This window comes from Zonotrichia leucophrys, chromosome 5, assembly GCF_028769735.1.
Source record: "Zonotrichia leucophrys gambelii isolate GWCS_2022_RI chromosome 5, RI_Zleu_2.0, whole genome shotgun sequence".
Classification (NCBI taxonomy): domain Eukaryota; kingdom Metazoa; phylum Chordata; class Aves; order Passeriformes; family Passerellidae; genus Zonotrichia; species Zonotrichia leucophrys.
In genome coordinates this window covers 10,169,592-10,180,486 of record NC_088175.1, presented here as the reverse complement: position 1 = coordinate 10,180,486, position 10,895 = coordinate 10,169,592, and the positions used below count along the sequence as shown (strand labels likewise).

At 42.6% G+C, this 10,895-nt stretch overlaps 1 protein-coding gene across 1 annotated transcript; it reads right to left on the bottom strand.

Moving 5' to 3' along the window:
* Positions 1 to 2,243: 2,243 nt before the first annotated feature.
* On the bottom strand, positions 2,244 to 8,431 carry LOC135448228 (alpha-1-antitrypsin-like). Its single transcript, XM_064713999.1, has 5 exons — positions 8,145 to 8,431; positions 5,875 to 6,516; positions 4,954 to 5,224; positions 4,273 to 4,417; positions 2,244 to 2,578 (listed from the first exon to the last, which is right to left on the bottom strand). The coding sequence occupies exons 2-5, from the start codon at positions 6,500 to 6,502 to the stop codon at positions 2,369 to 2,371; spliced, it is 1,254 nt and encodes a 417-aa protein (XP_064570069.1). The 5' UTR covers positions 6,503 to 6,516; positions 8,145 to 8,431; the 3' UTR covers positions 2,244 to 2,368.
* Positions 8,432 to 10,895: the final 2,464 nt, after the last annotated feature.

Below are 10,895 nucleotides of genomic sequence, written 5' to 3'. Positions count from 1 at the left end.
ACAGGTATGGCTGACTCAGATTTTCCATGGAGCAGTGCTAGTTTTGTTTCTCTAAAATCTGCACATGGGGGATATAAGGGGATGATTATAGAGAAAATATTTTGCATTAAGCAAGCCTAGGTCTGTGTGAATAGGTTGGCTAGAGGTTGGGTTTTTTTTTTTTTCCCCACAGGACTGTGGAAAGGTCTGTGCTTGCTCACATGAAAGGCTTTATTATCTCTCACTGCAACAATGCTCACTATGGTTTTGTCTCCACCACATGACCTGCCAGGGCTCTCCAAAACCCAACCACATTGCAGAAGCATTTAGCAGCTCTGACCCAGCCTAGCCATAAGCTAAAGCCCTCCAGCAGTGTCAGGGAGCCCCAGGCCCCTTCAGTGGACTCTTTGATTTGATTCCAGCTCCTCCTAAGGAGGAGGGCAGAGCTGAGGCTGGAGAAGTGCCCTCCAGCTGTTGATGCTGAGGGGACACTGTGAAGGAGCTCCTGGCAGTTCAATAGCACCATCAAAGTGTTCTACCCACCCATTAAATGTCATTACCTGTTGTGAACCCCAGCTGAGGACTGGGTTCTGTGTATCTGGTGGTTGTGCAGAGGTGCTGGCAGAGAGGGCTGCAGGGCAGCCTCTGTGAGGAGAGGTCAGGGCTGTCCTGTGCTGGACATGACCAGTTCCAGCCCATTCCAGAGGGCTCCAACAGACCCACCACACAACACAGCTGAGCCCTGCAGCCAAGATGGTGGCACCTCTGGGGAAGGCATTTGAGAAAAAGGAAAACACATTAAAATAACAAATGAGAGAAGCAGCCCCACAGACATTCAGATCAATGTAGGAGAAGGAGCAGGAGGTGCTCCAGACTCTGGAGCAGCCCCTGGAGAAGCCCCTGGTGAGGCAGCCGTGCCCCTAGGGCAGCCCATGGAGGACTGTGGTGGAGCAGAAGCCCACGCTGCCTGAGGACTCCATGCCAGAGCAAGTGGATGTGGCCGAGAAGAAGTTGCAGCTTGTGGAGAGCTTGCCCTGGAGCAGGGTCCTGGCAGGACCTGCAAGCCCATGAAGAGAAGACCACAGTGGAGCAGTCTGTTCCTGATGGATTGGATCCTGCAGGAAAGACCCGTGCCAGAGCAGTTGCTGAAGCACTGTCAACTGTCATCATGCTGGAGCAGAGGAAGACCAGGAATAGGAAGGAGTGGCAGAGATGCAGCATTATAAACTGACCTCAACTCCTCTGGCCCTGTGTCTGCTCTCCTGCACCACTCAGAGAGAGGAGTAGAGGAGTTAGGAGTGAAATTGAGCTTGGGAGAAGGAAGGGGTTGGGGGGAAGGTTTTTTCCAACTCTGTCTTTACTACTATCCTACTCTATTTTTATTTGCCAGTTAATGAAAATTAATCTGCTACAGCACAACTTGCCCTTCACATGGTGCTCTTGGTAATGTTGGCTTCTGCCCACTCAGTACTCAGGAAGGTGCCCAAGTCACTTTTGTGTAGCCTGAACATCAGCTTAATGGAGAGAATCCTCTTGGAGGCACTCGGCAGCCTGAGCTTGCTGAAGCAAGTCAAGTTCAATATGATCAACTGGCATGTGGACAACAGAGGCATGATCTCCAGATGCAGTCCCCAGTTTCTGGAACCAGAGGATGGCTTTTGCCACATCTGGTTCTGCTAGGGATCCATGCTTTACTGTGCATGCAACAAGACCAGTAAAGGAGATAATTTGTGCGATGATGTGCAGCTTTCACTGACACAAAGGTAAATTCTTGCCTTGCCAGAAATGTTGGGCCCCTTATTCTGGAGCAAGCAGTGAGGAGTGCAGAAGGGAGCAAGGTGTGAACCTGGTAGAAGGCAGCTGTCAAGCTAGAAGAAAAAGGATTATTCTTCACCAAGGAGCATCCACCATGTAGGAGAGGAAAGGTATAAAAGCTCTATGGCTCTGTTGCCATTGCCATGGAAGGAATTCAAAGAGGAAGGAGACTCCTGGGATTCATGGTGGAATGAGAGGGAGAGAGAGTAGGGTTCCCCAGCTGAAAGGGATAGAGGTTTGTGAGGTGAGGACAGGAAAAGGAAGACACAGGAAGTTTCTCAGCCAACAGCAGGAAGTTTATCTGCATGCAAAGAACCCTGACACCATGATAACTACATAGAAAATGTGTATATGTTCAAGATCCCATGGCTGCCTACTTGGGCTGAGTAATTTTGTAGAAGTAATGTTCGCACCCAAATGTCTGTTCTAAAGTAAACAAGAACTTGATAGAAGATTTATTAATTTATTTGTTTGCTAATTATGCATCAGATCAGTTCTAGTCCTTCTTTACAAAGAAATTCCTTGGATGTGCACAAGCTCTCCTCTCTGCACTGGAGAGTTTAAGTGCTCTGGCCTAGTCTTCCTTAGCTGTTGGGTTGACAATTTTCCCCAGGAAGAGCAGGCCATCAGTGGTTTTGTCAATAATCATCATCAGGAAGGGGCTGTTGAAGGTGATGCGAGGAGGAGGAGTAAGTGGTGCACTCATTACTTGGAATCCTAACATAGTCACTGCAGCAGCCTCTGTGCCATTCTCTCTGACATCCACTGTGGCCTTGTGAATTGCCTGCAAGGAAACAGAATATAATCTAGGCACAGAAGAGAGAGAAGCAGCTGGGGAAAAATTTGCTTGCTTTAACACTGGTAGAAGTTAATTCTTAAAAGAAAACACAGAATGAATGTAGAATTTGTGTGAAAAAAATACTAGTGTCCAGCCTTTCCACGACAAGCAATGTTTCAGGAAAAGTTTTCTTCAACAGAGTCAAACTTGCCGGCATGCAGAGACTGAGCAACATAGAGGGTATTTATTATTCTGTTGTTTCTCAGAGTAAGATTTTGTCCTTAATACTGAACACAAAAGAAGAAATTTTTCATTTTGCATCAATTTCTGTGTAAGCAAAATGGTTCTCTCTGCAAAAACAATAGTGACAAGCTTTATAGAGTGTCTTTCTGCAATACAGCCTACGGATAAGATTTTTCAGGACTTTCTGTGGTAGGTGTAGCAAATTCATGTTTAGAAATTCACATGAGCTATTTCACTGGTTTTGGATAGCCCTCTGTTTTCTTCCTTCATTGTCTGCAATGCATCTATAATTTTCTCTCACGAGTCTCTGTTTACCCTTCACCGATTTACTTGGCTTTCCAGGCATCAATCCCATATCTACAATGCAGGTATTTCCACATGACGTAGTGAGGAATGTAAGGAATCACAAATAATATATGATGGAAGGACCTCTAGAGGCTGTTGAATGCCACCAACCCTCCTGCACTGCGTCATTCTGACACGGGATGAGGTTACTCAGGATTTAATCCAGTCAGGATTTGAGTATTTCAAAGGACAGAAATTACCTAAGTAACCCATACTAGGTTTTGATCACCCTCATGGTGAATTTTTTATACACAAAAACCCAATCCGAATATTCAATTTTCAATATTTTTGGTGTTGTCCCTTGTTGTATCACAGTTCATCTGCAGAAAGAGTCTGTGTCCATCTTGTGTCTCCCTTTCTAATAGATATCTAAGGCAGTGCTAAGAACCCCCTGCTCACCCTCCCTTCTCCTGGCTGGCAGCTCTGGCTCTCCCAGCCTCCTCTCATCCATCAGTGCTCCAGCCACACGGCCATCCTGCTCACCCTCCTCTGGACTCACTCTGCCCCAGGGTGTCCATGTGTCCCTTGGATTTGGGAGCCCCAAACTGGATGTGTTGAACTCCAGAGGTGGTCTCACAACTGAAGGATGGAGGGAAGGCTCACCTCCCTCATGACACAAGGCATATACTCCTTGGGACATTAGAGAAATCATTCTGTTTGTCTGTTGTCTCATTTCTTGCTTGTGAAATGGGGCTATCCCTGTCCTGCAAGTCAATTGTCCATATAAATTCTGAAGTGCTCAGACAATGTAATAATGAAAGGTTTATACATAGTATAAGAATGATTATTCCCAGACTCATGTCATAACTATGATTCTTGCCATGCATTACTTCTTTAGCACCAGCTTTTTGTGAAATTATTCTTGCTATGCTTTCCAGTGGTTTTCTTCTTCAGAGACCTTCAGCTAAGTCCATAGGATCACTGTGCACTAAACAATTTAATATTAAATGGTAGGAACAGCAGCCATTTGAGGCCTAACCTTTTCCTTCCTTTATTACCATCATTAACCATGACTGCATTCCAGGGGTAGGATCAGCCTATTTGTAGGATTAAACCTGCATACAAATAAAGCAGAAAAATCTCTTGATTACCATCCCTGCTTGCATACTTACTTTGGAAACCTTCAGAAGATCTTTTGCCACTCCAGAGAGATCAGCCTGATCACTGAACACCTCTGTCACACCCATTTTCTTAAACAGGCTCTTAACATCATAGGAGCCGGAGATAGAGAATTTTGGAAGATCCAAGTAGATTTCTCTTTTCAAAAAATAAATAAAAATATGAGTTTGTTAATGCAAGATCCCTTGAAGCAGTATCTATTGCAGGTATATCCCAAATACCCATGGAGCTAAGGCTTGGCTTTCTAAGACAATGGTAAACCTCATGTTGGAGAAGCAGAAACTGAGGTACCTGTCCCACCAGCCACGGGCTGATCCATGGTGTGGGGGTAATGATGGTTTATGAAAGTGACTGACTGGAAAGTATCATCCAGACTGGAGAAAAAGAAATAGTATTTTGTTTTTAACTGGATTCCTGCAACTGAAGGCAGGTTCCTGAGGACAATCTGCATGTGTACAGGATGCTCACAGCTGGGAGCTGTGACTGGGGGAGCTGAGAGGATTCCCCTTTGGTGTGAAATTACATGATAGCTTGTCTGAGTTAAAAAAGCTGAGTAGTGCTTGTTCCTCAGAGCTGTACTTAGCCACTCATCATGGTATCCTAAGCTTTACCTTTCCTGGATGAGTAGCTTTAGCCTATTCAATATTTCAACAAAGCCACAATTAAAATATTACCTTTCTTCAAGTGCTCTCAACCAATTAGACACCGTTTCTTTTAGCAGAGCATCTTCCACCTGTTTCATTGTGTCTTTATCAGGCAGAACAAACAATGCAGTAACATTTCCTTTGTATGGCATTTCTACTACCCAGCAAGACAACTTCTCATCCCTGTGGACTTTAAAGTCATCGTTTTGATGCATCATTTTGACCTTAACAGAATTCTTGGCATCCAAGAAGAAGTCATCATCTTTTGTGATTAAACTGTCGAAAGGTCTTTCCCAGAAGCCTTTGAAAAAAAGAATGAGTATAGAATTGAAAAAAACAGAGGGACTAATAAAGGCATGTCACATTAATTGATGCCTAAAACAATATACTTGAACTGTAGAGACAACAACAAGCCTATCTCAATTCAAATATGCTTGTTGACTGGCCATGGAAAGAAACTTCACCTCTTTTCAACTGGTTTAATAAAAATCCCACAAGAAAAGAATAAGTTGAAGCTTGGAGTGGAAAAGAGATGCATCTTTGCCTGATCAGATAATGGTAAATCTTTCACAGACCCCAACTATACAAGCTTCAGGCTTATTCCTTTCATGCATTTGTCATCTGTGTTTGACCATGTCCTGCACAGCAAATACCTGTGCCTTTCAACAAATGATCATAAGTTCTGAATATCTTCATCTAAGAACCTTGTTTAAAATTTGTATGCCATTGATCAGTAATTCTGCTGGTTCTGTCATTTTTTCATTTTTTAAAATTTTCTCATATAGAAAATGATTCTTCATACCTGTCTTTCAAATGTTTTCCTGTGTAATTTAAAAACAGACAGACATGTTTTAAATTAGATTGTAAGATATATTCACAATGTGAAAAAGTTTTGTTTCACAGAACTTCCAGAGCTTACTTGTATAGCTGCTACCCATGTCTGTGACTCACCTCTAAAGAAAATGTAGTTAATGAGAATCATCACAGTTTCTGAATCAAGACTCTTGACTAAATCAACAATTTTGCCATGTGTTTTTGTTTCCACATACGTGTTGATTTCCTTTATAGCCTGTGGAAGATTCTGGAAGTTACTAGAAACAGGTTCAGCATAATAAAAATTGGTGACACGATCCAAAAAGTTTTGAAGCAATTCCACTTGGTTATCTATGAACAGGGCGTTGCCCATGTTCAGCTGGTCTTCTCGGTGAGGGTCGTTCAGCAGCTGGAGGATGCGCTGAAATCCCTCGTGAATCTCCTGCTCCTCCATCTGTGTCAGGTTGAAGCCAAGGCCTTTCTGCAGCTCTCTGAGCGTGTTTGATCTGGCCCCCAGGGTGAGCATTGCAAAGGCAGTGGAGATACTCAGAGGAGAGAAGAAAATGTTCCTGTTGCCCGACTCATCTCTGATCTGCTTGTAAAGCTTAAATGCAAAGTCAGCATTGCTGGGGGCTAGCTTGACATGAGGCAAGTTTTCATGATCAGCCTGGGACTGCTCTTCTGGACCTGGTACTTGTTGTAGCTGCTGTTGACCCTGGACTTGAAGTCCAAGAAGCAGCAAACACAAATACAGTGCAGACTTCATTGTCCTGAACAGTTCTGTTAAGAAAGAAGAGAGCAACTTTTAGATCTAAAGAAGTTTTTCTTTACTGGATGAAAAAGATTTTAAATTCTACATACTGATTTTTAGATGTCAGTCATTAGAACTACTATTCTTTTTGTAAATGCCGTTATACTTGGCCTAGAGTTTGTTTCTAGTCAGTTCTCTTAGATTGTGACCAAGGAGAAAGGAAATAAGACAATAATGTGGTATTACCAGGGAAGAATCAGCTTTCCTGAGGTGTTGTGTGTGAAATAGTTCTTGTTTCTGACCAGCATGGCCTCAGTGGATTCCTAAGTTCCTTGGGATACATGTCTGAGTTACTGCATTTGCACCCATCTATCTGGTGAGTACTTTGGCAGAGGGACCAACTTTTGCTGATATGTTTCTGTGGTACCCATGGTCTTGTTATGACTTTGGTTTTCAAGCATTGCAGAGATAGTTATAGTAGTTTGTAAAATCCACCTAAATGCACATCCATTAAACGGTTTATATAATTCTGCCTCTCATATAACCTCTCTGACCCAAGACCTATATTATTTCAAGATTTTACCTTTAGTGTTTCAGCAAACTGAAGCTAAATCGAGATAGGTTTTTGACACTCTATTTTGTACATAAGCCATCCATAAAGTTGCAAAGCTCAAGACTAAAGAGCTCAGGAAAAGCTACAGTGGAATCTGCCTTGTATTACATTGTATATGTAATTTGACAACCTTTCCTTTTCCTTCAACTGACATAAGCAAATTCTACATAACCCCACAGTCTCTCTTCTGTCCTTTTGGGGGAAGAATCCTGTGACATATTGGAGAAGAATACTCTCCATATAGTGGCTCATCTAAATTATCCCAAATGACAGAAACTCAAACCCATGGAGCAAGCAGTGGCCCTCAGGGAGAGAGAGATGGTCTGAATACTGTTCATAGGACCGGTATGCTTCTCCTGAAGAATGAGATTCTGCCCAGAATCTGCCTCAGGCTGTGTGTCTAATGCCAGGTTCATGTCTTGCACCAGAGTTATTATGGGGAGTTGTCATTTCCAGGTTGCCCCTTTTCTGGATGTCCATTATGGAAAATGTTGAAGTGCTGAGTGTGGGAGCTATGCTCAGCATGTCTAAAATGCTGGGTATAACCACTGACTCAGGAAAAAAAAGGCATTCTAGCTCGTGATAATTCATTTTGTTCTGGTAACAAGTAATTTCATAATTTCCCAAATCTGCCTTTGAGAGAGACTGATTTCTGTTCCAGGCCACTTGACTGCAAGTAGCCCGGTCTTTAAGCACATTAGACAGAAATGAAGCTGCTCACATTAGCCCTGCATCTGCCTGGAATAGTTGGGACATTGAGATTTCAACTAAATTTATTCCTCTGGGAGCAGAGACAAGGTTTTGTTCTTCATCTTGGTACTGATTGTTGGATATTCATTTTGGACTTCAAATCCCTGTCATTCTGTCACTATAGCTAGGGGCTGGATCAAGGAATGAATTTTGCTTCAAACATTTAGAAAATACTTCCAAAAGTTAAGTAAGTTCCAATTACTGTACAAAACAAAACAATCTCAGCAGTAAATAGCAGGGATTACACAGAGCACAAATTCAAAAACTTTTAAGAAAATATAGTATGGTACTTACTGTGCTGGACTTTTCTTTCACAGTGCTTCTTCCCTCATTCAGTGCTTTCTAGTATTTAAGTTAATGTCCACTGGTAAAGATTAAACAGGGCAAATAAGAGTTATTTGCAAAGCAAAGAGTAAGTAAAAGATTTCTTTTCTGGATATCAAATATTTAAAGTCTTTTTCCCATCACACAGCCAGAATGATGCCAGCACCTCTCACCTTTCTAAAGGGAGAGAAAGACCAGAGACTTTGCTACTCTTGGCTCAAGCTCAACTGTACATGAAAAGCTTTGCCAGTAACTGTGGTTAATCAGTTCCTGAAAACAGAACATGAGAAGATCTGGAAAGCTAAGAAAAGGCCAAGAACCTGGATGGCCTCTCCCACTGAACTTTGTGCACTGGATACCCTGATACAATAATGCCAGCTAATTGAATACCCAAGGCAGCAGCAAGTTTGTTGAGGAACTGCTCTGCCCTGCCCTAAATGGCATTATTTGATGGCCTCAGAACATCGGTTAGCTTCTTGAGGGACCATTAATGAGTATTTTAGAAACTACTCAAGTGAAAAGCAAAGCATAGCATAGCTAGAAAAATAACTGAAAAAAGAAAACAAATGAAAGAATGAAATGGGCAAAGTTTTCCACAGCAAAATGTTAACTGAGGACAAGAGAGAAGACCTTAGCTCCTTGTGCGCAGGAGAATAATGAATTACATACATATCATACTATCTTACACTAGGATCCCTCTGAGAGGAAGCTGAAACAGGCACAATTAAACTATTTAGAAGGTTATTTAAGGATGAGGTGCATGGCACTTATCCTAATTAGCAATGACTAATTATTTCCATTGAATGTACATGATTTTGCCCCAGGTAAACCTACAATTTATCTACACACAGGAATCAACCATCATTGTTATTGCTATGTAACTGCTCTCTCGTACAAGACAGAGGCAGGGTTGGTGAGCATATATTCCCACAGAGAAGTTTTCTTTTTCCATGATATGTGCAAGTACTGAGAAAGTTTATTGCAGTATTATGTAAAATGACTGAGTCTCAGGAGCAGCAAGAATGCTGTTGCTTAACTCTAGCAAAGACAAGATATTTCTCTCAAGCCTTGGCCTGCCTGCATAGATAGCATTAATCTTTCAGCCCAGTCCTAATGCTTGGCTAGCCATCTGAAGGATGCCACTGTTTCTTGAGAAGGATTTCTGGGAACAGCAAAGCTGCTGCAGTGATTCCTCTCTCCTTTCTCCCAGGAGATGCAGCAGCACTCAGCATGTCAGGCCGAGAGTGGAAAGTTGCTTCTGTCCCTGCTCACAACTGCCAACACCAGATCCTCTGAGCCTGGCCCAAGTGTCTTCCTAGACAAGGTTAAGACCAGCAGTTACAGCAGACCCACAGATGGCCATTTTCAAAGAATCAGCTTCCAGCAGTTCCAGACAGATCAGCGTGGGTAATGCATCCATCAGTCACGCCCAGTCCTTTGGAAATCTGCCTTGGATGATAGGTGCCAGAAATAGAGACTCAGATAATATATGCTTCTGTTGAAGGCAGTGGAAAATGAGGGTGAATTGCCATACATAGGTATCACCTCATGTCAGCCAGGAAAAACACAGGGAGAGGAAAGCAGTTTGTTACTTGGCTGCACATTGCTGTTGTTGAAAATGGCTGTGTCCCCAGAACACGGGGATATGCAAGGCCAGACTAGAAATTTTGAGTAGTTTTGCAAATGGCGAGCCATCCAGGGGAATTGCACAGAAGAGAGTGTGGAGTTCCTGGATGCTTTGAGCTAGGTGGTGGCTGGGCCAGGGAGACTCTTTCTCTTGGAACCAGGGGAGTTATAAAAAGGACTGACAAACATGCTTCTCCCATTGGTCTGATAATGGTCTATATGGAAGGAATTAAGGAATAATTTCATTATCTCTCTGTCTGCTCTCTCTGACTCTGCTCAGTTATGCAGTGTGTCTTGGTTCCTCCTTTTCCAACTTTTCTCCTTCTAGGAGCAGTTTCATCCCATATCATTAACTTATTTCTGTTGCTGCTTGGTCATCAGATTATCATATTTCAGTTGCTGCATTGTCATCTGATTATTATATGCTGGCTTTGCATGTTATATTTGAAGGCTTTCCAGGGCGAAGGATTTCTGACTGTAAAAACAAATTTCAGTGAGATAAATATGCACATTGCATCAGAAGTCCTTATGCAGCCATTTCTTGTTTCCCTATAAAGATGTATCATTCAAGGTATGTCTACAAAAGTTCATCTAAATTGACTTTTTGACATATGTAACACCATTAAAATCTGGAGATTGGTGTCATTGCAAAACTGGTATAAGTAGAATAAAAATAACTCCTTCCAGTAAAAATTTTCTCTTTTTCTGTAAAGGGCATCCCAAATTACTTTCCATGTCACGAAAGTACGTGGGTCCCTCACAGCCTGTGACTTGATGTAGTTTTGGAGGGCATTTTTTGAACTGCCAAATCTTATTCCCCATCACGGTCCCCAGTTCCCTCATTTCTGAGAAGCAGTTGTGAAGGCCTATCAGCATCACCTGGGACTTGGTGTTATTAAAAAAAATGCAAATTGCCAGTAGAGGGGAAGCTTGTGGGACTGAGTGGTCAAGGGACACTTTCCCTCTCGTCTGTTGTTCACTGTGGCTCCATTTGTCCCAGTACACGGAGCAGCTCTGGGGAACAGACCTGGCCTTCAGCCTGCAGACACGTTCTTATACTTTCAGAACAGTTTCAGACACTTGGCACCATATGAT

Coding starts and splice junctions, on each gene's coding strand:
- LOC135448228 (XM_064713999.1), bottom strand. CDS start 6,502: ATGAAGTCTGCACTGTATTTGTGTTTGCTGCTTCTTGGACTTCAAGTC. Junction 4,418..4,953: donor TTGAGAGCACTTGAAGAAAG/GTAATATTTTAA, acceptor TTTTTTGAAAAG/AGAAATCTACTTGGATCTTC. Junction 2,579..4,272: donor ATCTTCTGAAGGTTTCCAAA/GTAAGTATGCAA, acceptor GTTTCCTTGCAG/GCAATTCACAAGGCCACAGT.